Here is a 27,823-nt window from a genome sequence, read left to right on the forward strand (position 1 = left end):
AGCAGTGAAGTCGTACACCTTTTAAAAAATGATTCTATTTAGAATCATGGCTGATTATTTTGACTTTCTTTTTTACACTCACATATATCAAACCGGTAATTAAAGAAAATTCACAACACAAGTTAACCTTTTTGAAGTGTCACTATATTAAAGGTTTAAATCAGGGCCCCCCAAACCTTTTCCTGTGTGGGCCACATAACTTTTCCCTTCTCAGATGAGGGGCTGGGGTTTAAGTTGGTGTCGAGTGCGGGAGTGTCCAAATGTAGAAATTGATTGATTTTGAGTAGGCCACGATAAAAAAAAAGCATTTTGATTCTTTAGAAAACAAAATTAAAAAACAAAACAATATTTATGAAATAGATAAAATAATAACAAAAGTCCATAACACTGCCTGGCAAAGCAGAAAGTTTAACGGGTCAAAATTGAGTTTAGATGTCAGAGCACAGTATTGCAAGTGGTACAGAAAACATGTGAAAAGGCAGATTTTATCTCATTATCACCTAATTTTTAGTCACAGTACTAGAAACAAATTTTAATTTTGTTGTGCGTTTCACGAGTTAAAATGACAATACATTATTTGCTTATTTTCTGAGCATTGTGACAAATTCGTTAATGAGATAAAACCCAATGCCTTTAATGTCGTTTTCATCACTGGGAGTATAGTTGTAAGAGTTTGGCGCTCTCACCAACCTTACCCGGGTCAAAATTCTGTCACAACAAAAAGCGCACCCAGTCTTTGAGATCATTTTTAGGTAGAAAAAAAAAAGCATGTTCTACAAAAATAAATATTTATACACACACACTCATATAACTGAAAAACAAATCTGAATGCTCTAGTATTGTTCAGGGGGCCGGACCCAATGTGGAAGTGGGCAGTAGTTTCGGGACCAGTGGTTTTAATCAAAACACCCGTTTGTATGCCATTGATTTTATTGACGGGTTTTACGCCTGTCAAGAGGAACCTAGAACCCACCCATCTCAGATGCTCAGGTAAGGGCCTTGTCCCAAAGCTCAAGATAAGGCAATCGTGCATTTAACATCAGAGCTCGAGTTTGGTACAATATAAGAATCTTGGACAAGCAATATTGTTTACATCTATTGAATCACTTGTTTACTGGGTTAGGGTTCTCCATCAAAGCCTTTTGGTTATAATGAGGGTCAGTATCTTTGATTTAGCATGTTCAGATGCACTAAAGCAGGGGTCGGGAACCTATGGCTCGCGAGCCATATATGGCTCTTTCTATGAGTATCTGTGGCTCAGAGACCAATTTGATTGAATGCAAAATTTCTCCATCTTGTTCTAAACCCAAATTGTCTATCCTATTCAGGTACACGTAAAGCCAAACAAAAGCTAAATTTAAAGGTGACACTTCGCAGTATATATAGGGCACGTTTTTCACTACAATTTACAGTCAAGGTGTCACACAAAAAAAGGGGGAAAAAAACTCGTTTTGGCTGTACAACGCTAAAGAATCCTTTATTTAAAAGTTCACTAAATAATCTGTGTTCAGTGTTCAGATACTTTATGATGAATCCACAGAACTGTAAATACGCCAAAACACCGGAAGAGAACTTAGTCATTTGATTGGGTGAGTGGGAGGGATGGGTGGAGCTATGCAAAAAGTACAAGCATTCCCTCCCATCTCTCGCCAAAGGTAAGCACATAAGGCTCCCTATTCTCAGAATGTTGTGACGTTTTTACAAAATAAATGCTTGCATCTGGTTTTGAAACCAATATGTATGAAAAAAAAGGTCAAAAGGAGTTTAACCGATCTTGAGTAATTGCAAGAAAGAGACAAGTTTAAAGTGTCAAGTCTGTTTGTTGAATTTGGGACAGGGGCTCTGGCATTATTCTCTTTTCATAATTTTTATCAAATCATCAAAAATAAATGAGCTGAAGACTAAGCTTTTGTCTGGGGCGCCGGTTTAGCAATTTAGTAAATTTGTCTCATAATTTATGGTGTGGCTCTTTCCCAAAATAAAATTAATATTTTTTGCTTTTATGGCTCTTTGAGTCAAAAAGGTTCCCGACCCCTTCACTAAAGCATTTGCGACCGTGTGCCTCACCCTTGGGGAGTCGCCGTAGCTCATTCCTCTCCACGGAGAGCAGCTGCAGGTTAGGGCTCCAGGAGGTGCAGCCTCGACCCTGGACACGCCCGTGGATGCAGAGCGACAGGTGCGAAATAGAGTTGTTAGCCAAGCGTAAGCTGCGGAGGTGAGGAAGTGTCCTTCTAGCTCGCGTCGCCTTTCCTAACTTGTTGTGGGAAACTTCCAGATATGACATAAAGTCCAAGATTTGCGGCACAGCCCGCAAGCCGGCCGAGGAGCAGTTTAAAGTGGCCGGTTCCGGACACGAACAGGATGGTGGGCAAGCGGGTGAGTGGCACTGGAGCCCGGAGGGGGCCAGTATCAGCAATAAAAGCATCAGAATCCGAGCCATCCTGCCCAATCCAAATAATCCACAGCGACTGTCTACTTGTCACATCTAAAGCACTTTAAACTTCACATCCAAAGATTGCTCAAGAACAAACCCGCCCAAAGACGCTGTTCAATCATTTACGCGGGGTCAATACCTTACAGTCTTCCCGTTTTGACGCCTAGATAAACACGTTCCTGACGGCCTAGCCCACACATTCTATTCCATCATAAAAGGTTGTCATTTACCAATTGAGAGCGCGCACACCCCGAGACCTTTAACCAAAACAAACGATAAGAGGCAGCGGTACGCTGACACACCATGTTTTTATTCAGAGAAATCACACCAACATGTTGGCAAGGAAACATTCCATACTTTTGGATCATTACTCAGTGATAGTACAAAATCGAAAGAATACTCACAATTTGGTTGGCTACTGTAAGACACCAAAAGGAAAATAAAAAACATACAATTGGATATTTAAAAGTGACATATATATTATATATATATATATATATATGTGTGGAAAACATGCTCTTTATGTGAATGTAACTAATACTCAAAGCAACAAAAATTATTTAGATGAGACATGGCAGAGAGCAAAATTAACCAATCACCCTCAAACATATTTTCAACACAAGTCGGTACTTTTTCCACCGTTTAGAATGCCTCTCATTTACATACAGAATAAATATTTTGGATGCTTAGGTAAGCTTTTCCTACCATTTCCCCTTTAAAATTCTAGAATTTTGAACAGTTATGTATTTTATTTTGGATATGCCCAAAATAATGTCATAAGATTTTTTATTTTTAGATAACTCAATTTGATCTGTAGCTTAATTTAAATTAATTTTAAAATTATAAACAATTTAAAATTGTTTTTTAATCATGATGCTGATTATCAACACTAATTTAAATTTTTATTAATTTGAAAGACTTTTTAAAAACTGTTCAATATAATCAAATACACAAATTATTGATAATAGGAAAGAATAATCAATACAAGACTATAATCAATTTTCCTCCTTAAACATATCAATATACATATAAACTATATAATTTTAATGATTTTAAAGTGGGGCAATTTGATCTGCAGAATAACAGAAAATTAATTGAACAAAACCAATATCTGTGAGAGCAACCATTTGACCATTTGACACAGGTCTTGTTGATTTACATGTTCAGCGTAGGCCATTTAAATCCTCTCCAAACCGATGTAATGATTAACAGTTTTGAGAGCCTTGAGCATGACTTAAGTGCTGTAAATTCAACTCCTTGTTTAGTGGTCAGTAAACACATCACACAGACACACAACTGCTGAGTAAGTCCATGTGAAACCCTGCAGGACATAAATAATAATACAAATAATACTATATGGTCAAATGAACAAACACAGCAGCTTCCTGTCATCATGTAATCCAAGAATACAGTTTTTGTAAAAGGTTACAGTCCTTGCAGTGTGTTCCGGCATGGGTTGTCCGATGTCTGGCAGCCCATGTTGGGATACTTTACCTGAACGCGGAACAACGTCCCGTCAGCGCACATGCACAGCTTGTAGCGTTCCACGCCTTCGTCGAAGTAGACGTCGCCTGCCGAGTTGGGGATGCGCGTGGCGTTGAACATGACCGAGCCGTTGAGCACGATGCTGTTTTCCTGTGAGTGCCAACACGGACGCGACGTTTAGCGTTTTAATACAGAATGCGTGATTCCGTGGAGCTGAGATTTGTGAGGAGGTTGCAAGTACCCAAAGAATACTTTTGTCCTGGTGTTTTGCTACTTTGAGTACTTACCGCCCTGAGCTCGATGTCACCACCCATTCGGAACTCGACAGTGCGGCCCATGATGTTGACGCCTTCGTTCCCACGAATGATGGCCTTGCTGTCCCCGCGGATGTTCAGGTCTGATGCTGCGTTGCTGGTGATCTGACGGCAGACCATGATGAATGAATGGCCTTTATAGTCATTATACAGTAGTACAACAAATTAGAGTGATTCTCCTTTCAGTTTAGAGTAAGACAAATTAAAAGGATAAAAATGCGTAAACAAACAAGATAGATAGATAGATACTTAATTCATCCCCGCAGGGAAATTGACTAAGTGTAATTCAAGAATGGAATAATGATGTATAATAAATACAGTGGAACCTCGGTTTTCGAACGCCTCTCAGTTCGAACAAATCGGAGTCCGACCAAAAATTTCGAGAAATTCTTGCTTCGCTGTTCGGTCAAAAAATCGGAGTTCGAACGCCGGTAATGCGCGAGTGCGTACGCTGGGGTGCGATGCTGAGCGGCGTACGGGTGTTTTAGCCCCTAATTATGCCTCCGAAGAAAGTCAGTGCAAGCGGCAAAGTTGCTACAGGTGAAAAAAAAAAGTAGTGCGTACAACTGTTGTATTTAGGAAAGAAATAATAGCAAAATATGAAGGAGGTGTGCGAGTTTCTGATCTTGCTAGGGAATACAGCATGGCTAAATCTATGATCAGTACGATACTAAAGAATAAGGAGGCTGTGAAATCTAGTGATACGGCTAAGGGAGTGACGTCCGTCCAGCTGCGCCTTCTGCTGACCACCACAAAGGTAAAAAATCCTATCCATAATTATTTTCTTTATCCTTTTTTTTATTTTTACACGTTCATGTTACCGTAATCTTTCGTACGGAAGACTACGATGAAGCGAACGTACGATTAGCCTAGGTTAGCTTTATGTTTACAGGTAAACATTCAGGGTGTTTGAACGGAGCCCAACTTTCAGGGTGTTGTAACGGAGCCCCCTTTCCAATGAACCGCTCACCACTTGTTGTGGAGACCCGGGTGCTAAATGACTTGTAAATGACCTGATTTTTTATTTTTACACGTTCATGTTAGCGTAATCTTTCGTACGGAAGATTACAATAACGCGGACGTACGATTAGCCTGGGTTAGCTTTATGTTTCCGTTAAACATTCAAGGTAGACATTCAGGGTGTTGGAACGGATTAAAACGATTTACATTATTTTTAATGGGAAAAATGATTTTGGTGATCGAACAAATCGGTTTTCCAACAGGGTTCTGGAACGGATTATGGTCGAGAACCGAGGTTCCACTGTATGTGTATATTCACATATGGCTTTTGTGAAGAATAAACACCATTTGGATCTAATGTACTAAAAAACAAGTTCCTTAAAAGTTTCATGAAAATAACATGTTGTATGCATTACTGATAGTTTAAAGACGGCATTCTGATTCATACTCTGTATTTTAGCAGTGTTTTCGTGGCGCAGTGGTTAGCGCGTTGGGCTAACACGTGAAAGGTTCCCGGTTCGAAACATTTGTTGGCCCGGATAGGCGCCACCAGGCTTTACACGACCAAGACACACCACAGGGAATTCTGCCCCAACAACCCCAGTGGTTAAGGGATCCAACCCAACTTTAGCATTGTATTTTTCAATGCTAGGAGGCGGCTATTTATCCACTTAATGACAGGCTCAGGTATAGCCGCCCAATCACACCTCAACTTTCAACAAGTTTATGAAACAATTGAGAAAACGAAAAGAAAAAATGGGCTGAAAGGAAAAAGACGGATCTCTTCTTGGTCCCGTTGCCTTGACAGTCTAAACACTTTTCACGATAATTATACAAGAAAACCAAATTCTTATAACTGAGTATAACATTTAAAAATAAGTATTTACTGTTCTCTCGTTAAATCATTACAAATACAAAAAAATGAATTATTTTTTTTAGGCTAATTGTAACCTACTAGTTACCAGAACTTCAAGTACCAAGCACTGAAACAAAAGCTTTATCTATGATATATTATGAAGATAGGAGCTTACCCTTTCTGTGGAGGCTTTCTTGACGCTCAGCACATTGACGCCCTTCGGCAGGTGGAACTCATGGTTTTCATAGTCGGTGCTGAAGAAAGTGGTCTGGGTGCGAGGGTCCGTGAAGGAGATCCCGGTGTCACTAACCACAGACATCTTGTCCTTTTCTACACTCAATTTGGAGGTGCCCTGCTGGAACACAACCTGCAAAGACAAAACAAAAAGTTCTTTAAAGAACATAACCCATTTATGTAAAACAGTCCGATATTCTACCCTGCAAATACTCAGAACTAAAAAAAATAAATATTTTTTTTGATGACCACCAGAAAGAGCTCACATAGCTCACTGGTGTACTCATAAGTTTTCCTTTTATTCTTACCGGGTTGTTGTTGCCAACGATAAGTAGGTCTTGGTCCTTCCGACCCCCAACAGTACTTTTGTGCAGCGGGTGAACAACACCCATGTCGGCTTTCTGCTTGAAACGCAGCAGACCCGATTCGTGAAATTCCATGCTGTCGCACCCATTCGGACCAATGCGGATCACTGTCCATATAACCAGAGTGATCTAAACGGAACAACATTACAATGCACACTGTTATGTTGTAAAGTCAAATCGCATTTACCGGAAGTTCCGGACTACAAGATACTACTTTTTTGCTAAATTTTAAACACTTTGGCTTATTCTTTTTTTTGTGCTGGCACCGAGGAAAACAGCGAGCTGCTCTTTTTCGCAATGCGTGCGCTCTAAAACAAAACTCAGCTGTGATGTTTAGAAACATTTATGAGCCCCTTTCGGGAGAAAACAGTCCATGTTTTTGCCAGCATTATTCACATAATACATAAAAGGAGCAAAATGAGAGATTTAACAGTATTTTATTTAAGATTTACAATGTACTCACGATATTTCAACTTTTTTTACCCACAAACCAAATCCTTATTTATACATTCAAATTAAACAGCAGTGGTTATCCTTCAACACGCTACACTTTTCTTTCAGTATGATCAGCATCAGATTGAGGTCGCTGAAATTTCTTTTGATTCTCGAAGAACGTTAACAAGCAAATGAATTTTGGTCTGCTACCGTGGCAACAACCAATGACAATGAGGAAAGACAACTTCTGCGTCTGTGTTACAATCTGGCAATATTGTCCACAGTATTGTTGCCCTGGCGCTGTGGTATAGAAATAAAGGGCTCACATTTTATACGGCGCTGCCCTTATCCGCGTTTTATTTCGGCGCAGTAGTAAATATGCGCTCTTCTTTGTAATCACCATCTTGAATATTTACATAAAACGAACTAACATGACATCAGGGTTGGGTAGGATTACTTTAACTGGATTACTTTCAATTACTTTTGGATTACTCCAATACCAAATATGCTAATAAAAGACAAAAGAAACTAAATATGAATAAAATTACTAAATTTTGTGCAGGCTTGTGGAGTAACAGAATACATGGAACGGCAAAAATGTTGTTGGCAAGCTGTTTGGATTTATTTTCATTTTGTTTCTGTCGCATTTTATGTTAGTTTTGCCGGAGATCAAAGAGATCAAAGCCAGGAGAGAAAGCTTACCACGTGTTGTGAGTCATCATTTTATTCATATTTAGTTTCTTTTGTCTTTTATTAGCATATTTAATATTAGAGTATTTCAAAAGTAATTGAAAGTAATCCAGTTAAAGTAACCCTACCCAACCCTGCATGACATTAACAACTTGAAGCAGAACTGAAAAACTTCCGAGGCTGAAAACAATGTCAGGTGAGTGTCTGCATCGAATTTTCCCCAGGCGGTTGACGCCAGGTGTGAAATGGACATGAATTAGTTTATTCTTATGGCTGTTGAAGCTCGTGACTTTAATTTCAGTGCAAAATGAAGTTTTGTTTTTAAATCTGTGCATGCGGTTTAAACAGGAGCGCTCTGTAGTCCAGAATTTACAGTGATATATGAATTGTAAAACAAAAAAGTAATGTCACTATGCATTTTATCCAAGCCATACTCACTATGAGGTTAATCAAAGCGAGGAGGAAGAGCAGCACTATGACGCACACGGCCATGTTGCCCTTTCGTCCGCGGAGACCAGTCTTGTGCAGACGCTCCTCCTCGATGGGCACATAGCCCGCCTTAAAGTTGCTGTTGTGCTCCTTGTTGGCGCCACGTCTCTCGATGGCTTTTTCCCGCATGGACTTCTTTACCGGCCCATTGGCGCTCTCCTGGAGAACACAGTGTTACCTTTACTTACAAATGTCTCTACATATAAAAGTTTCAGGTTTCAAAGTCAAAAATACAGTAGAGCACGCGCTGCCATTCGCCGCTCCTAGGAGTTCTACCTGACAAACAGTTGTGTATGCATTAAACCCGGCATGCTCTCCGTATCCTCTTCCCGGCATGCTCTCCGTGTCCCTTTTCCGCTCGGTAAACAGTCTACTGTATGTTACGGCTACAAGAGTTGTCATTCACCATGGACCCCACGAAAGAAATGCAGAAAAGTGAACAAGGAGAAAAGAAGAGGAGGACACTTTTTCAGGCCACTGAAACAAAGCAAGATGATAATAGAAAAATATAGAAGCACACACTCCCATGCAAGAGTTCAGGGATGACAAGAAAGAGGATGCAGCCATCCTTACACAAGCCCAAATTAAAGACATTTTGAGAGAATGCCATGAAGTCTGACAATTTGTGGAAAGGAATCACCTACAAAAGGTGTTGACAGGTCAGGCTTTAGTTCATTATGATGACATCTAACCCATTTCCGACATATTGTCAAAATTCAGCAAAAGCAGATGTCATTTGATCAGTTTTTTAAGAAACGCCTGCTGAGGACCAATAAAAAAAGTTAATGGTAATTTAATATGTTTATTATTTATTTTTTATCTTTTTACAAAGAGTGCCTCTCGTTATACGTTTATTGTGCGGTAATCTCATTTTAATATTTCTCTCATGTTTTGGTGCTCTTTTATGATTTATTAAAAATATATACTTTTGCGGAGCTTGGAACGGATTGACGCATATACATTCAAAAGGCGTCTCTACTTACAAATGTTTCAGGTTAAAAAGCTAACCCTAGAACAAATTATATTAGTAAGTAGAGGTACCATTGTAGTTGGAAACATTGTCTTTCAAAACAGATGCTGTGAAAAAGCAGAGCAAGCAGAACATGGGCATAACCAGCCCGTTTTTGGGGGTGCTCTCTTTTCCTGATTCAAGGACAGGATAGCTTAAATATCATGAAAAATGTGAGATTTTTTTTAAAGTAAAACAAAACAAAAATATGTATCTGTATATTTGTTGTATTATTGTAGTTATATTTTTATTGTATTTTTGCAGTATTTCTGCAATAGTATACTTGTTAAATATGTATAATAGAATGTTTGTAGTATAGCTGTAGTATTTTTGTATTATTACTATAGTTGGATTTATGTAGTATTTCTGTCGTAATACTTACGCAGAAGTATTTTTTGTAGTATTTCTGTCGTGATATTTATGTGACAGTATTTATTGTATTTGTATTGGATTTTTTTGTAGAATTTCTGCAGTCACATTTTTGTAGTATTTCTGTCTTTGTTTTATTACTGTAGTTATTAATGCTAAGTTATCTACCTGAGCAGCAGCAAGTCAACTGCAGGAGAGAGAGTGGGAAAGGTGAGATGGCACAACATTCATTTGGACAGGTAACTTAAAATTAGTTTTATCTGGTTATATCAGTATCAGAAATATTTTATTAACACTCCACTTATTGAAACATGAATATTTTGTTTGTTTGTTTGTACATGATTCAATTGTTTGTTTGTTTGTAAATGATTCAAATTGAATCTTTTCTTCCGGCGCCGTCACAAATGGCAGCCACTCCAGCAGCTCCCGTGTTATTTTCGATTGTTCTCGATTGTTCTCAGCTCAGGGATGCTGCTGGAAATGTGAATTTCCCTTCGGGGATGAACAAAGTATCTATCTATCTATCTATCTATTTTTATAATACTTCTGCAATAATATTTTTGTACAATTTATAAAGCCAAATTTTTGTAGTATATCTAGTATTTTTGTAGTATTACTGTAGTAGTTTTATTTCTGTCAAAACACTTATGTAGAAGCATTTCTGTCTCATTGTGTGGCAGTAATTTTGTATTAGAGTATTACTGTAATGTTTTTGTAGAAATATTTCCTTAATAGTATCTTTGTAGTGTTCGGTATTTTGTAATATTACTCTAGTTGTACTTGTGTAGTATTTCTGTAGTAATATTTTTGTCATATTATTTTTGCATGTTAGTATTATCCATCCATACATCAATTATCTGCACCGCTTATCCTCAGTAGGGTCGCCGGGGTACTGGAGCCCATCCCAGCTATCTTTGGGCAGTGGCAGAGGACACCCTGAACTGGTTGCCAGCCAGACGCAGGGCATATAGGGACAGACACTTCGCTCTCAATTTGGACCGGCCAATTAACCTGACATGCATGTTTTTGGAATGTGGGAGGAGACCGGAGTGCCTGGAGGAAACCCATGCAAACACGGGGAGAAAATGCAAACTCCACACAGGAGGTTCAAACTTATGACCTCAGAACTGTGCCGCACACGCGCTAACCACTGCTCTGCCGTGCTGCCCATGTTAGTATTAATGTAGTAGTATTTCTATTGTATTTTCTACAGCATGAAATTTGATATTTAGTTTTGTAGTACTTCTGTAGTAGTATATTTGTTGTAGACACACAAAGAGATAACGTTGGCACAAAAAACATGTTTTTTTAGTAGTACTATATTCACTACTGTGTATATTGTTGTTATATTTTGACCATTGTTTTTATTTTTTTACTTGTTGTTTTGTTTTAATTTTGTTTTCTCATGTTCGAAATAAGGGCAGCACGGCAGCGCAGTGGTTAGCACGTGTGCGGCACAGTTCTGAGGTCATGAGATCAAACCTCCTGTGTGGTGTTTGCATGTTCTCCCCGTGTTTGCGTGGGTTTCCTCCAGGAACTCCGGTTTCCTCCCACATTCCAAAAACATGCATGTCAGGTGGATTGGCCGGTCCGAATTGTCCCTAGGTGTGAATGAGCGAGCGAATTGTCTGTCCCTGTGTGCCCTGCGACTGGCTGGCAACCAGTTTAGGGTGTCCCCTGCCCATTGCCCGAAGATAGCTGGGCTCCAGCATCCCCGCGACCCTACTGAGGATAAGCGGTGCAGATAATGGATGGATGGACGTTCGAAATAAAGTTTCATTCATTCATTCATTCATTCTTGTTGGGCTGGATGAAAAAAACTGACTGGTTGCAGGCGGGCCGTAGTTTGCCCACTCTTGCTCAGGGGTCTCAGCACCCCCAAACCAAAAATCGCCCATGGTGCTTAATACACGCAGCTGCACCGGGTGGAATTTCTGTAGGGGGTGCTGGAGCACATTCAAAAAGCTCTGCCACTGCTCAAACATACATTTTGGTCAATGCCCTATTTGAATCCATTTTGTGAACTTTTACACCTTGAACTCTTAATGGCATTTAAATTTTAACTGTTAATGGCACTTTGACCAAACATAAACATGCAAATTATTCATTGCAACATTACTGTTTTATGTGTGCTGCAATGTGACTAACTTCTATGAGACACCCTGTCTGCATGTGGGGTCATCACTAAAAATACACCATTCCAAATATAGCATCAAAACATGTAGGAAACTGTTACTTATGGGCACTCTTATCGTTAGTTCGTAGAGCATTATTCTGATAAATGTCACGATTCCTCACATTTTACATGCAACACAGTCTTTATTTAGAAAAAATACGATACGAATGCTAGCATTTGTTACACTGGGATGACATCCCTGGACGTAAACGTAAACCATCCAGGTGCAAAAAAGGAGCCCACGATAGCAACAACTACATTAGTAATCTCAGAATAGTGTCAGATATGGAAAAAATGTAAACAAATTGAGAATATAACGGACCTGCTCAGACGCCATGTTGACCCTCCCTCTCTGCAACTGGAGTGTGGTGAAGGAACGTACCACTTTCCAGTGCTCCACTGTTTTTTTTTAATTCTAATTTGCTTTTTTATTCAGATTGTAACTTGTTTCATACTGGGTGAAATCTCTGCTATTCACTTTTATTTCAATTAAATCGTTATTTCAATCATTGTCAAATCAACAAAGAAGATTAAAAAAATGTGAATTATAGATTTTTGACATGGTACGTTCGATGTGACGAACCAATAGCTGGGGGTCCTAAAAATAGCAAATAACTTTGACCATAGTTTCCATACGCTACAAAATAAAGTATTTTTATATTTTATCTGTACATTTTTGGAATCATTTTATTTTTTCATTTATTACTTGCTATCATTGCATGAAAGCAGCGACTAATTTATATCAATTGTTAACAAAATACTCAATTTTCTCAGTAACCGAGAAATTAGGTTTAATTGCAAAATGTCCTATCGTTTTTCATAAACTAAGCATACGTAATAAAGTAAACAACTTGGCCTTCTAGTGCATTTTTACAGCACTGATGTTTCTTCTTTCCTTTTATTATTGTTTTTTCCGTTTTGTTATTATATTTGTTTTATTGAGTCAGTTTTTGATCATGCCAAAATAAAGCAGACAGGGGGAAACTTTGGCGCCCCGTTGCTTGATTAAAAAGGCAAACTGCCTAACTTTCATGCATTGAATAAATTAAACCAGGAATATAAAGCACATTGGCATGCACACACCCTCCGTGTGTTGAGTCTGACTGCTGTGAAACAAAGGTAGAAGGACAATGACGTGACGTCGACTCACCTGTAGGCTCGAAATACTTTGTTTTTTCCTGCTTATTTTTGCCCTCAACACCGGACTGTCTTCCCCCTTTTGTTTTGACTTATTTTGTACCTCGGTGGAGCTCAGCCATGGCGGATGTTTTGAACGCCCTGGTAACTCACTCTTCTTTCAACATTTTACAAGACAGGTTGGAGAGATGGAAAAGAGAGTTTCATGTAAGTTCTTTAATTAATTTTGAAGTTCACGCCAACTAACATGACACAAGAACACGTCATCATGAAAACTGCGTCATGTGGGGGGTGTCATTGTATGATTGAAAATGGCAAATTGGCCTTGTCATCTATACTAACTATAACAAAATAGGTTTATTTTTAAACCACAGCACACGGATATTTAACTTAAACTTATTTACAATTTGAGTTTGGTTGTTGGTTGCTATGGAAGCTGGTTGCCATGGTTATGCCAGGATGTTTTCCCAAAGCGCTTCAAACTTGTTTAAAAGATTGTTTTCAGATCAGGGGATGGTGTAACTGTGGTATGTGCAGTCCTTTGAGGCATTTTGTGATTAAGGGCTAGAAAAAATAAAAGTGATTGACTTGATCAGACAGTTCAGTACATCGTACTTCCGGTTTGTCCATAAAAATCCAGAAGTGGTTACATCTCATCTCATCTCATTAGCTGCACCGCTTATCCTCAGTAGGGTCGCGGGGCTGCTGGAGCCCATCCCAGCAATCATCGGGCAGTGGGCAGGGGACACCCTGAACTGGTTGCCAGCCAATCGCAGGGCACACAGTGACAGACAACACGCTCGCTCATTCACACCTAGGGACGATTTGGACCGGACATTCCACCTGAAATGCATGTCTTTGGAATATGGGAGGAAACCGGAGTGCCCGGGAGGAAACCCACGCAAGCACGGGGAGAACATACAAACTCCGCACAGTAAGTCCGGTAGCTGGATTTGAACACTTGTCAACCTAAATTTATTTAGTCTGTACTCAGATCCTTATTTCTGGTATTTTGCTTACATGCACGCCAGAAAAATGGCGCGATCATGGGATGCAACACAGGTGACTCCTGGTCAATTGAACCAGCATTCCTCATTCAATTGTCCGCCTCTTCAGCTGTAATAACATATGTATTTTACCACTAGTATTTTGTACTTTTGTATTCCTATTCACATTTTTATCATTTCAATTTGTTTTACTTGCCATGAAAGGAGATGCCCTCCAATTACAGTATACTAAATGGGGCGGCATTGGCTCAGGAGGTAAAGCGCTTGTCTTGGGATCAAGAGATCCAGATTCCCGGTTCCTCCGTGTTATATGTTGAAGTGTCCTTGGGCAAGACTCTGTATCCCTAATGCCCCCGAAAGCAGGTAGTTGCTTTGCATGGCTGACGCTGCTATCAGTTAGTGTGTAAAAGGGAAAAATGTGAAGCACATTGTAAGGCACTTTGGGAGGTCTTCATTGACTTGAAAAGCGCTGTATAAATGCAGACCATTTACATTCACATTTCCTTTCAAATCCTTTTTTGTGGGCGGGCGAAGGGAATTAAGTTACCATTTTTCTTTCAAAATGTATTTCGGGTGTTTTGTTATATTAAATGTGATATCGGATATTTGTATTAATTAGCAAAACAGAAGCCTTTGAAAATAGTAATCATCCATTTCTTTACCTATACAAATTCATGGCAAGAAATAAAAAACAAATAAAGGATTTAACAGACTGTAATTCCCGGACTATAATTCTCACCTGACCATATGCTGCCCTTCATTCATTTTAAAGGAAAAAACATTCTTTACATACAAAAGCCGCACTGGACTATGGCCCCTCGCGTGCCTACTTGCACAGTGGAAACACCTCCCCTATCTGCTTTCTGTTGAGTTCACTCAGCCTTCAAGAATGAGTTTTCGTTAGGTCCACCTCCTTGAATTATCCCTGATAATTTATTTTTAAAATGTTTACATTGGCTGCTCTAGTTCTTCTTGCTTCCGTTTCCAGCGTATCACCGCCGGGTGATCAATGCGGTGTATACGGGCAGAAGCTCTTGTTTCCTTCTTTATCGGCCAGCTCGAGCTTCGTCTTATACTTTTCTTTTTGCATATTCCATAATGAGGGTCACTTTATGCTAATTTTATTTATGTATAAAGCACGTTATCGTACGTTAAACTTTCCTTCTATGTTGTTTTTTGGCAGTTGTGTCTTCCTTAAAACCACCTGTCTCACTCTTACCTTTTCTGCTATGCGCATAAGCTGCAGGGTGGAAACTGTGTATCAAAAACTTTCTGCTTTAAGTCCGGAAATTACAATGATGAATACATATATTCAATTGTAATTTGTATTATGCACCACAGTGCTGCTTTCCGATTATTTTAACATTACATATTTGTTAATAGGCAGCACGGCGGCGCAGTGGTTAGCGCTTGTGCGGCACAGTTCATGTCATGGGAACCTGTCGTGGGTTCAAATCCAGCTCCAGACTTCCTGTGCGGAGTTTGTATGTTCTCCCCGTGCCTGCGTGGGTTTCCTCCGGGCACTCCGGTTTCCTCCCACGTTCCAAAAACATGCATTTCAGGTGAATTGGCCGGTCCAAATTGTCCCTAGGTGTGAATGAGCGAATGAGTTGTCTGTCCCTGTGTGCCCTGCGATTGGCTGGCAACCAGTTCAGGGTGTCCCCTGCCCACTGCCCGGAGATGGCTGGGATGGGCTCCAGCCCCCCCGCGACCCTAATGAGGATAAGCGGTACGGCTAATGAGATGAGATGAGATATTTGTTAATGCAACACGGGAGATGAGTGGTTAGTGCATCAGCCCCATGGTGCCAAGGTCCCGGTTTCAATTCCAGCTACTGGCTTCCCCATGCATGTGGATGCATGTGGAGTTTGCATGTTCTCCCCGTGCCTGCATCTGTTTCCTCAGCCACTCTGGTTTCGTCCCAGATACCAAAGCCATGTATATGGCAGGTTAACTGGTGATTCCAAATTGTTCCTAAGTATGAATGTGCATGTGAATGGTTGCCTGTTTCTGTGTGCACTGTGACTGGCTGGCAACCAGTTCAGGGTGTCCACTGCCTACTGCCTGGAGAAGGCTAGGATGGGCGACAGCAAACCTCGCGACGCTACTGAGGTCTGGTGCAGATGGATATTTGTTAATAATGAAAATCCATTAAAAGATCTGCAATCTGCCCTAGCCAATCGAATGTGACTTTATTAAATTTATGCTCGCAAGGTGATTTCCTGTGACGAGAACCTAAACCGATGCTGTGAGATGATGGAATTTACAGCCAAAATCCAGGGACAACTTTTTGCCATCCTTAACTCTGTAGCTGCCGAAGGTAATTGCTTTATGCAGTCTTAAGAAAAAATATAAAAAAATCAACACAACCCTAACTAAATTATCTTTTGGACTCAGGCCAGCACACAGACGGAGTATCAACAATCAAAACAAGGTTGCTTCCTTGGTTGGGGGCCTGTTTCTCACCATTACGGCCACCCATTCACAAGGACACCAGTTTCAGCCGCTTCAGCAAGGTGACAGTGCTCTCCCAAGTACAGAAATGGTGGCTGGTTTGTGGACAACTGATTGAATTTTGTGTGACGACCAGGATCTGACGGAGAAAGACAAGAGACTCACAGATCTCTCTACCGGCACCTTGAGCGACATGCACTGGTTAGAGTCGCAGCTCTGCTCCACTCGGCTCCAGCTGGATTCGGTCAAAGCAGAGTGAGGCTCACACACAAGGCAAAAAAGTCACACCACAAACATCAAGGAATTTTCTTCTGAGTGCCATACTTTCACTAAATTACAAAGGTGTTGCTGCAAAATATAAACAATTATAAACTTTTAAATATATATTTAGCTTTTAGTGGCAGATTTAAGGATACCATAATGTATTTGCTCCCTGAGTCAACCTATGATATGTATTTTCTTTTCAGGCTGGATAATACCCGCAGGGATCTAAACAATACAACGAACAAGACAACGGGCAAAAAATCCTCCACCCTGGAGGCCAACGAAGATGAATTATTGCAACTGAAAGACGAGTAATTAAAACAAGCATACATACACTTCAGAAATAACTAACATTTTTCCAGATGAAATTTGGAATAATTCCTGTATGTTCTATACTAAAGATCTAGACCATGCCTTAGAAGTACTTGGAACTTTTGATGGTATAACACCACTATTAGCTTATTTTCTTCCCCCCTTGTTAGCTCCTTTTCGTCCCAAACGTTGGAAAAACGTCCTTATATTTTGGGTATTGATACCAATTCACCAGGTTAAATTCCAGTGGTGCAAAATCTCCTTGAGCTACACTGCCCAAAATAAAATAAAAAATAGTGTTCCTTTGGTGAACATTTTGGCCATTTTTGAGTAGTATTTTGTCTTACTTATTTGAACAAAAAATATATTGTAAAATAAGATTTAAAAAATCACATGCTGTGACAAACAAAGGTACGATATAGTAAAATGAGAATAATAATACTTATAATAGGCAAATATTGATAAACATAAAAGTAAGTAAATTTATTTATCTATATACTTATAACATATCCCCCTATTGGGATGTGGCTAGAGTTAAGAACACACTCACATTCACTAAACAATGGCCCAAGCTGGCCAACCGGGAGCCCAGGTTGGCCAGTTCGAGCTGCGTCAATATCATTCATTCTAAACTATCCTTTGCCATTCATATCCATCTCTAGCACACACTCTTGCATTCATTAAATTAACCAGCCTCACACCCAGAGCATGTTTCACCCCATCCATCCAACCATATTTAGGCCTTCCTCACATTTTATTTCCCAGCACTACTGCTCTACATGCTCTCCTAGTCAAACAGCCTTCATTCTTTCCACATGTTCAAAATAAGTAAATCTATAAAATAATAGACATCTCAAGCAGATTTTTCTCATTTTTAATATTATTTTTCTTATTTTGCCATATTTGATATTTTTGATATATAATTTGATAATAACTTTATATTGTTTTTCTATTTAAATAAGAAATATAAAAGACGAATATTTTCTCCCATTTCAAGTATTTTCTTTATAATGACAGTATTTTCTTCCCCTTCTTTCTACTAAAATAAGCAAATTAATCCTTCAAATGAGCAAAATTATCTGCTATTTCATATACTTTTGCTAATTTTAGGTTTTTTTTCTAAGAAAATGAATACAAAACTTAATTCTATGTATGATTTTTCTAATTTTGTTCTTAAATATATTGTAAAATAAGAACAAATATATAGTATTATAGTATTGAAAATCGTATTTGTATTTGCTTTCAGTGGGAGAAATTTTTACTTTGATTGATTTTTTATCTTTCATTTTTCACTACATTAGTCGTAGGCCTTTGGAATTTGGAAATTTAGTTTGTTTCATGGAACTTAAATATTCGGACTAGACAGTGCCTTGTCGGTACTGAGATGCTTGCAAATTATCCCATTGAAAAATGAATTGTGAAAATAATAGGACCCTTTGAAATTTCATGATTACAAGGTGATTTCTTTGTTTTTGTTTTTTTAGCTTGAGAACAGCGCACTTACAAAATGAACTGTACAAGAAGAAGTTGGATTCTTTTCACGATTATGAGCGCCAGATGTCAAAGTTGAGGGATGATGTTTCCTATCTGAGCTCACAGAGGTTTGATCAGCAATACACACGAAAACACAAACACTATAACCCTGCAACCTGCGTTCATCAAGCTTTATCACGGCTTTTGTCAGGCTGGCCAAAAGCAATTCCTCCACCTCGAGCCGCCCAGAGACGAGCACCAGGTCGCAACTTACAACTTCCTCCCGACAGATGCGCGTTGTATCACGTTTCAATGACCTATACAACGTTGAGCGCGCTGACGCGCAGTTACAGCTGTTGGGCTACCTGAATGACATTGAGACGGTTCAGAGGATCATCTTCATTGCTGTGGTGGTGAGAGCACAGATGAACCAAATCAACGCACAGGCCTTTTTTGATTTGATTTGCCTTCATCTCATTTACTCATTCATTTACTAGTTGCAAAAACGAGGCGCTCAAAAACGATTAGGGCAGCCTTAATTCCAGTTTCCTAGCAGTAAAGTTAGACTCACATTTCTACTTTACATTAGGCCGGGGTTAGCAACCTGCAGCTCTAGAGCACTGCCGTGGTGGTTCCCTCTAGCTTTGTGGAAAAAGATGAGGGAGGGAAACAAATTTTTAGAAGTATGGTTTCTGTAGAAGGACAAACAGGACTCACAACATTTGTAACATGTTCTATTGCTGTAATAATGTTTTAAACACATATTTAATATGAATTAAAAACATTTATGCACGAATACCCTTTTTGTTTTCATTTTAAAAAGGCTTGTGAAAGGCTTTCATAAAACATGTAATGATTAACACGGGGTTCTATTTGTTATGCTCTCTTGTGACAGTTTTTTTTCTCTTTAAAAATTTTTTTTTCCTGATGGTCGACTTCCCGTGAGTTTTAATGTAAAAAACATTTAATACTTGATAAAAAAAGTATTAATTATCCAAGACTATCTCAGAAAGTTAGAATAATGTGATAAAGTTCATAATTCTTTTGTAATGCAATTTAAAAAGAAAGTTCATCATCTTCATTCTGAATTTATTGTCAATCAACTTTGATTGTTTAAATATACCTGATTATGGCATATACTCATTATGTTTCAAATATTTGAATATCATGAAAACGTAAACTAGTTCAATGCATCCATTTTTGTTTTTTAATTGCGTTACAGAAAATTCACACATCATATTAAAATTTCGGAGACATTCTTGTAGAAATTCAACATGTCCAGTCACATTTTTACATCATCAACTCTCAAGGTTTCTTCATTTTCCTCATGTTGAGGTTTTTGAGTTTTTCCTTGCCCTCATGTAGGTTTTAAATCAGAGGATTGTGTAATAATAGTCTGTAGTTTGCAGCAAGCTGTGGTCTCTGCAGCCCTTTGAGACTCCTTGCGTAGGGGTTATACGAATAAACACGACTTGACTTGATTTTTTTGCAGCCCAAGCCATATTTTTTTTTTATTCATTTTTTTTAATCTCATATGGCTCTGTCAACATTTTGGGTTGCCGATCCTTGCATTAAACTCGTGTTTATCAACAGTTTCTGATCAAAGGCACACTTTCTTTCATCCCGAAATCTCGGGGCACTCTTCCCATCAAAAATATTACAGATAAATAATTTCTGGCATCAGTTCAACTGTTTCTTTGCATCTGTGCCTTACAGTGTGGAAAATATTTGTCTTAGAACAGAATAGATTAGAATAGAATGTATTGTCATTATAACATGTGAAATTCACAATGAAATTTAATTAATTGGATCTCTTTTGAAGATCACTTTTTCCAAATTTGCTAATTTTGATGATTGGAAGCCTTTCTATTAAATCAAAATTTTGAACAAATGAACTGTATAAGTCACAATTTGGTTGATTCAATTTTTTTTGCAAAAATCCATAAAATCCTCATGTGGTTGTTATATTTACAAATTTGCCAGTTTTGGGGTCCCTTTAAAAAATTATTTATTAGTATTAATTATTGTTTCCTTATGTTTTAAGGAAAAAAAAAATCTACGGGTTTGCCTTACTCCTGACATTATTAGCCCAACCACTAATGACATTATCATTATTTATTCTTATATCATTTGAAATAATGCTGTATTTTAAATTTAGGGATTGCAATGAGAATATCTTATGTCATCTGATTTATCAACAAAATAATCATCGGATATCAACTAAAATGTTAGTTTCGACTGTACACAAAATTCCATACGCAAAGGTGGCAGATTTTAAAAAGCTTGTTGTGTGTAATCTCCTTACACTTCTCAGGAGTCCTTCAAGGCAGCTAAACTGGCCCACCGTCTCTTCAAACTACGTGCTCGCAAGACCCTGTCCTCATGTCACTTCGGGCCCGAAAGCTTGGAAGACACTGTGGTGGACTACATTGTCCGAAACCAAGACCTCTACGACGTGCAGAACAGCATTGAGGTAAGAAAGTAGGGCGATATCATCGAAACTACCGTGGTGCTTGCAAATATTGTGCTCTTCCTTGCAACAGGAAGTCCTCAGCGCCATGAACCTCAACCCTCGCATTGCCTCCATCCCGAAAGTCAACTTGTCAGTGGCAAACCCCTTGATTAGGGAAACGTGCAAACTGGCCTTCACCATGCAGACGTTGGACCCGCCCATTGACTTGGCCTTTGCCAGTGAAGGAGAACTTTACATCAGCAACAAGTAAAGGCTGCAAAAGACAGTCATCTTTTTGATGTTTTTCTTCTTCCTTTTCAAGTTTAACAACAGTTGGCACCAATATTTCAATGCATTACCGCCCCCATTTTTTAAAAAATGAATCTGTAAAACAAATCTATGTAGACATATAATTTAAAAAATATTTTTCACAGTAATATCTTTAAAGGGACATTGTGTATTACCTGGAGGTAGAAAAAAAACTTTACTTAAACAGTATTGATTTGGATGATCAGCAAAAAAATAACTCATATAAACATGCATTTCCTAAAAATACTAATATATTTCAAGAAATTTGTAATTCTTTTTCATAACATAAAAAAAATTGTGTCGTCTGATCACTTTAAATGTCCGTAATTTGTATTCTTCCTAGTGCTTTATAGCACTCATTTTTGTTTGCACTGCACAATACACTGAAATCTAGTGGTCAAATATTAAACACTGTCCTTTTAAGAACAACGGCAATAATTCCGGCACGAAAAAACGGCAAGGAAAACACTCGTGTTGAAGCGAACGATTCAACGAAAGAAAATAAACAAAAGAATACTCCTAGCAAGAAAAGGACTTTTCTGCCAAAAAGGACCTAATTATATTCCTGGTTACGCAATGAGGAGGATGATAATGGATTGGACCTTGAGAAGAATATGAACTGAAAAATCTGAAATGATAACTACTTTGTTTTACCAATTAACTGTGATGATTAAAACTGAATGAAAATATGGATTAATATTTCAGCAATCTTATTTTGTATAATGTACAATATTTTTGTGAACTGAAAAATCTGAAGTGATAACTGCTTTGTATTCTCAATTAACTGTGATGATTAAAACTGAATAAAAATGTAGATTAATATAATTATTTCATCGATACTATTTTGTATAATGTACAATATTTTTGTGAACTGAGAAATCTTGAAGTGATAACTGATTTGTATTACCAATAAATTGTGATGATTAAAACTGAATGAATATATAGATTTATATTATACAATTGTGGCCGATTATCAATTTCAACCTCGATAACACAACATTTTGGGGACCCATAGATCTCTGTTGGGACCCATAGATTTTTGAGCATGCTAGTCCCCGGGACCCATCACTTTTCAGAGGTAAAATGAACACTGCCCTAAACAAACGCACAAAACTGTGGAAACATATCTTGAGATATATCTTGTAAATTATATTGTCAAAAATTGCACTTATTTATTGCACTATTGTTACAATTCACTATTATTCTTCATTTAATTATTATTATTATCATAACTTAGGCCCGTTTTTTTAAGAACTACGTTGTAATCAGTGCTGGGAATAACGCAGTTATATAAAAGCGTTTTTTTTTTTTTTCAGTAATGGGGTAGTCTATTTAATTACTTTTTCCACCGTTATGAGGCTGTTATAGTTACTGATGGTCAAAAGCAATACGTTACTTTGTCAGTGCCTGTTCTACACTGAATTACTCCCTGGGTGAGACTACCTCCAAGCTATAGACTAATTCAATTTCTAACTCAGTTACTTTCTGGACGAAGTAGTGAGATACAATAACTTATTACTTTTGTATAGTAACGTGCTGATTGTGATGATGTTTTCATGCTGAGTCTTTTTTTGTCTTCAAAGCCTTAATATTACATGTCCCTTAAGTGTCATGTCTAATCATGTTGCACACAATGTTTTTCAATGTTGATATTGACAGGGTTGGGTAGGGTTACTTCAACTTGATTACTTTCAATTACTTTTGGATTACTCCAATACCAAATATGCTAATAAAAGACAAAATAAACTAAATATGAATAAAATGATGACTCACAACACGTGGTAAGCTTTCTCTCCTGGCTTTGATCTCTTTGATCTCCGGCAAAACTAACATAAAATGCGACAGAAACAAAATGAAAATAAATCCAAAGAGCTTGCCAACATCATTTTTGCCGTTCCGTGTATTCCGTTACTCCCCAAGCCTGCACAAAATTTAGTCATTTTGTTCATATTGTTTCTTTTGTCTTTTATTAGAATATTTGGTATTGGAGTAATCCAAAAGTAATTGAAAGTAATCAAGTTAAAGTAACCCTACCCAACCCTGGATATTGATGACAATAAAGACAGTTCTTTCTTCCCGACAGGTACCGCCGCAGCCCCGATTCGGACTTCTCGGCCCAGTTGGTCTTGTACCACGTGTGGCCCGCTCTCATGCAGGGCGGCACCGTGTGCGCCAAGGGTGAAGTTGTGACCAAGAAAGGAGCTGTGGTACTGAAAGTGACTTGAGAGTGAGTTGAGATGCTGTCGCCCTGACATACAATTTGTTTTGCTTGCAGTGGAGCAGAAGCTCGATGAGTTTCATGCGCTCTCGCTCCCTCAGTCCAACCCGCAATCTAGTAAGTTTCCTTTTAATTTTTACCAACCTCAAATTTACTAGTCATATTTATTTTACTCCAAAAAATGTTTTTTTTTTTTGCTATATCACAAAAAACTTGTTTTAACTCTTTAGTTGTTGGTATATAAGAGACTGGCATACAACGCCATGAAATGTTTTCCTAAAAAGGCAAATGTTGCTTTAAAACTCTCACATAACCAACAAGAATTGGACATTAAGTAAACATATACACCAAAATTATCACTCAAAGCCAGTTAGCTTTATGCTAACAGGACAAATATTATGCAGCGGGTCGCCAACCTTTTTGAAGCTGAGAGTTTTTTCGTTACTGATTAGCTCAAGGGGCAATAAGTTTGTTATGCATTTCTAAAATAGCAATTTATGTTATTGTTATGTGTTCACTATGGTATTACCAGGTTGTAAATTTAGAAGTACAGTGGAACCTCGGTTCTCGACCATAATCCGTTCCAGAACCCTGTTCGAAAACCAATTTGTTCGATCACCGAAATCATTTTTCCCATTAAAAATAATGTAAATCGTTTTAATCCGTTCCAACACCCTGAATGTTTACCATGAATGTTTAACGTAAACTTAAAGCTAACCCAGGCTAATCGTACGTTCGCGTTATCGTAATCTTCTGTACGAAAGATTACGCTAACATGAATGTGTAAAAAAAAAAAAAAAAAAAATCAGGTATTTACAAGTCATTTAGCACCCGGGTCTCCACAACAAGTGGTGAGCGGTTCATTGGAAAGGGGGCTCCGTTCCAACACCCTGAATGTTTAACTTGAATGTTTAACGTAAATTTAAAGCTAACCCAGGCTAATCATACGTTTGCGTTATCGTAATCTTCCGTACGAAAGATTACGCTAACATGAACGTGTAAAAATAAAAAAAAGGAAAAAGAAAAGAATTATGAATGGGATTTCTTACCTTTGTGGTGGTCAGCAGAAGGCGCTCGCACACCTCCTTCATATTTTGCTATTATTTCTTTCTTAAATGCAATAGTTGTACGCACTACTTTTCTTTTTTCACCTGTAGCAACTTTGCAGCTTGCACTGACTTTCTTCAGAGGCATAATTAGGAGCTAAAACACTTCGTACACCTGTATTAAAAGCGAAAGCAAAACGAAACATGTCCGCACGCGCTAACAATTGGTCACGCGGAGAGCTATCTACACCCGTACGTGCTCAGCATAGCACCCTAGCGTACGCACTCACGCATTACCGGCGTTCGAACTCCGATTTTTTGACCGAACAGCAAAGCAACAATTTCTCGAAATTTTGGGTCGGACTCCGATTTGTTCGAACTGAAAGGCGTTCAAAAACCGAGGTGCCACTGTATGTCTATGTATTATATAAACATTAGATTTTTTAAATACTTCAGAAAATACCTTTTATTTTACATGCATGGGCCTCACCTAAAGGGTGCTTACACAATTGCCTGCCATCTTGTTTCTAAAGGTACCCAAAAACCCCAAAGAAACATGTGGTATTTTGGTCACTTTGAGTGTCCGTAGTGTGTATTCTTCCTTGTGCTTATTAACACTCGTTTCTGTTGCACTACACCTCAGATTTCTATAGAGCACCAGATCCGTCTGTATAAGGCCCGCTAACTAGTGTGCCTACTTGGCGGTCATATTGGTAGTGTCAGCATCCCCATTAAAGCGATGGATGAAAATAGATAATAACTTGCTAATTTTACAACCGATGTGGCGCAGCCTTTATTTTAAAAACATTGAAACAATGTAAGCCACCAAGAGGGACAAGAGCTACTGAAGCTCTCAAACAAGATTAAATAATGAAAATGAATAAGCCCCAAAACATTTACCTATGAAAGGTTATTACAGCTTTCTGGGACTCTGAGGTACGGTGTTGAGTGCATCTTTTGGATTTTTTCACTCCATCCATTTTGATAGTATGACCTGAATAGCTTAGGCTCGCAGTAGGTACGCAACTCAAAGCGGTGTGTCCTATCTAGTCTTCTGTATTGACCATTTGCACACACTTAACCTAATCACGTGACAACACCATGATGACGGCAGTAAATTGTACTAAACAGTGGTTAAAGCCATTAAATAGTCAACAAACAAAAAAAACTATAGTATTCAATACCATTGGCAATGACTAATCAAACAAATATTGTGAAGCTGTCGGATAAGTTAGCTTACTTTGTCAGAAAGCACCAAAAGCGCTATTAAGAGATACTGAGGATAGCATTAGCAGGGCTAGCAAACATCCCCCCTCACGGAAATGTTACTAAAACATCTTTGTGTCTAAATTTTGGGGGGATGTAATAAAACAGTAAAGCACGGGGCATTTGCACCTTGTGTAGAAATCACTTTTGAGCATGTTGAAAATGTTTACTTTTGGGAAATGACGCTTTATCGTTTCAACGTTGGCGTCCCGTTTTACCCCTTGATAATTTGACAGTTTATTTCGGCGTAATAGGCATTATGGAAGAGCACATAACAGTTTTCAATACTTGTGATACTCTAAAGATTACTGTTTTGAAAGGCTGGTTGATCGCAATAAAGCAGCTTAGTAAGACATTAACGTAGTTAGTAAACACTTGTTAACTTGTTGTGTATAATGTCTTTGATATGTCTTTTAACTCAATCAAGTGCTGTCCGCTAGGGTGCTTCCCGCCATCCGTCATGGCTCTCATTCTGCCTGGGAAGGCACTAGGGGAATATATCTGTGCACGACATCATACAGTTACATTTAGTGGTCAAATAATATACACTGTCCTTTTAAAATAAGTTTAGTCAACAACTAAACCATCTACCTTGTATAAAGGCACAAAAATCGGCTTATTTAAAAGGAATTGAAATACTTTTAAGATAATTCATCGTATACTTAAAAACATAATGGGAATTTGTTTGTGCATGTGTGAAATGTTAATGACAGTTAGGAATCCAATTTCTAGAAAATGACAATGACCCATCACTGGTTAGGAAGTTTTAGAAGTCGTCTAAGTGCCACTCAGGTGTTCTTAGAGGGCTACTTGTTGCCCACGGGCACAACTTTGGTAACCACTGTAATACAGAGCGGGCTATTGCAAAATAGCATTTATGGACCTATATATTTGTATATTGGTACTTGTCCTTAACTTTTGGTTGAAGTCTTTCTTTGCTCTTGAATCGACACTTGCAGACGTTCAAAGAAAGGCGAAGTTTGTCCCCGGAGGCTCTTTCTGCTAGCTGCTTGTGATTGCTATTGGAACCATGAAATGGCATAGGTCTTCACTACGTGGAACACAAACAGGATTATAATGGTCAGTGTGTCCAATTTGGCTTACGCAAAAAGAATTAGAAGTTCGGATCGGTATGAACCAAGGCCGAAAACAAACGGAGGAAACTAGCTTGTAAGATAATTGGTACTCGGTGCTAAAAGTGACTGAATTTTAGTTAAACTAGTTTCAAAGCTTATCTATTCTCAGTGCTAATAGTGACTGTATTTTAGTGTTGAATATTTCTAGGGCATCCATTTCCAGCTATACAGCAATTGAACTGTTACGTAAATGTTTTTTGTATTAACATGAAAATGATGAAACTACTGCCTTTTTCGCTACACAAATATCCTATTGGTAAGCTTGCTATCGAGCTAGTTTTCACTTACTATTTTTGTAACACTTGTTTGAGTCTTTATTGTACGAATAAAAACACACGTCATTTTACATTCGCATAATCGCCTACATTTGAAAAATGTCACAAAAACAATTATCTTCTTTTTCTTGCTATTATTATCACTTTAAAAAAAACGTTTTTATTGCGCTCAAAGTTTTTACGTGCAAAACACCAATCGGTCTCCAGAACATAAATTAAATAAATCAATAAAAAAATAGATAACAAAGCTTGTTTGAAATTTGGTTTCGCAAACTTTTACCAAAACGAAAATCTAATGCAATCGTTGGAGCGGTTTATTAACGCACACAGACTTCGTCTCGCTTCAAGATGAAGCAACCATAGACTAAAAGAAGTAGTATTTGTGTTCTTTTGTTTATAAATAATTAGTAGACATTTAATGAGGGGAAAATAACAGTCATCTAACACATAAAAATGTAGTGTTTGTAAGTATATTATACATAACCAGCTCAGTAGCCTAGATGGTAAGGCGCCCGCTTTGAGACTGGGAGGTCGGTGGTTCGCGCCCCGGCCGAGTCATTCCTAAGACTTAAAAAGTGGTCGGCGGCGCCGTCTGTTGGCTGCGGCTGCATCGGCTCGCTCCAACGGGTCAGGTGCGATCGACATTTCGTTCTGTGTA

At 38.4% G+C, this 27,823-nt stretch overlaps 2 protein-coding genes across 5 annotated transcripts; one reads left to right on the plus strand and one right to left on the minus strand.

The window, feature by feature from the left end:
• Positions 1-2,723: 2,723 nt before the first annotated feature.
• sgcb (sarcoglycan, beta (dystrophin-associated glycoprotein)) lies at positions 2,724-13,140 on the minus strand. Of its 2 annotated transcripts, none has more exons than XM_088348906.1 (6): positions 12,967-13,140; positions 8,212-8,421; positions 6,592-6,777; positions 6,225-6,416; positions 4,207-4,338; positions 2,724-4,069 (listed from the first exon to the last, which is right to left on the minus strand). In XM_088348906.1, exons 2-6 carry the CDS (start codon positions 8,389-8,391, stop codon positions 3,860-3,862), a joined length of 900 nt encoding a protein of 299 aa, XP_088205032.1. In that variant the 5' UTR covers positions 8,392-8,421; positions 12,967-13,140; the 3' UTR covers positions 2,724-3,859. The 2 variants fall into 2 exon arrangements, with proteins under 2 accessions (XP_088205032.1, XP_088205033.1); XM_088348907.1 differs by lacking the exon at positions 12,967-13,140 and adding an exon at positions 12,139-12,168.
• spata18 (spermatogenesis associated 18) lies at positions 12,894-27,236 on the plus strand. Of its 3 annotated transcripts, none has more exons than XM_088348902.1 (12): positions 12,894-13,160; positions 16,175-16,280; positions 16,358-16,476; positions 16,551-16,669; positions 16,882-16,989; positions 18,475-18,591; positions 18,675-18,876; positions 20,778-20,936; positions 21,007-21,182; positions 23,308-23,431; positions 23,500-23,559; positions 26,714-27,236. In XM_088348902.1, exons 1-12 carry the CDS (start codon positions 13,074-13,076, stop codon positions 26,768-26,770), a joined length of 1,434 nt encoding a protein of 477 aa, XP_088205028.1. In that variant the 5' UTR covers positions 12,894-13,073; the 3' UTR covers positions 26,771-27,236. The 3 variants fall into 3 exon arrangements, with proteins under 3 accessions (XP_088205028.1, XP_088205031.1, XP_088205030.1); XM_088348905.1 differs by lacking the exon at positions 12,894-13,160 and adding an exon at positions 13,291-13,480; XM_088348904.1 differs by lacking the exon at positions 12,894-13,160 and adding an exon at positions 15,656-16,072.
• The last annotated feature ends 587 nt before the right edge of the window (positions 27,237-27,823 follow it).

Source organism: Urocampus carinirostris, chromosome 12 (genome assembly GCF_059441175.1).
Source record: "Urocampus carinirostris isolate Australia breed hairy pipefish chromosome 12, RoL_Ucar_1.0, whole genome shotgun sequence".
Lineage (NCBI taxonomy): Eukaryota > Metazoa > Chordata > Actinopteri > Syngnathiformes > Syngnathidae > Urocampus > Urocampus carinirostris.

What these genes read in the sequence shown, in the direction of transcription:
- sgcb (XM_088348907.1), bottom strand. An exon ending in TCGCTTTGATTAACCTCATA is followed by an intron (nt 6,778 to 8,211) that starts GTGAGTATGGCT and finishes TGTTCCGTTTAG; the next exon opens with ATCACTCTGGTTATATGGAC. An exon ending in GTGACATCGAGCTCAGGGCG is followed by an intron (nt 4,070 to 4,206) that starts GTAAGTACTCAA and finishes TGGCACTCACAG; the next exon opens with GAAAACAGCATCGTGCTCAA.
- spata18 (XM_088348902.1), top strand. Translation starts at nt 13,074, where the DNA reads ATGGCGGATGTTTTGAACGCCCTGGTAACTCACTCTTCTTTCAACATT. An exon ending in GTTTCAGCCGCTTCAGCAAG is followed by an intron (nt 16,477 to 16,550) that starts GTGACAGTGCTC and finishes TGTGACGACCAG; the next exon opens with GATCTGACGGAGAAAGACAA. An exon ending in TCCTATCTGAGCTCACAGAG is followed by an intron (nt 18,592 to 18,674) that starts GTTTGATCAGCA and finishes GGCTTTTGTCAG; the next exon opens with GCTGGCCAAAAGCAATTCCT.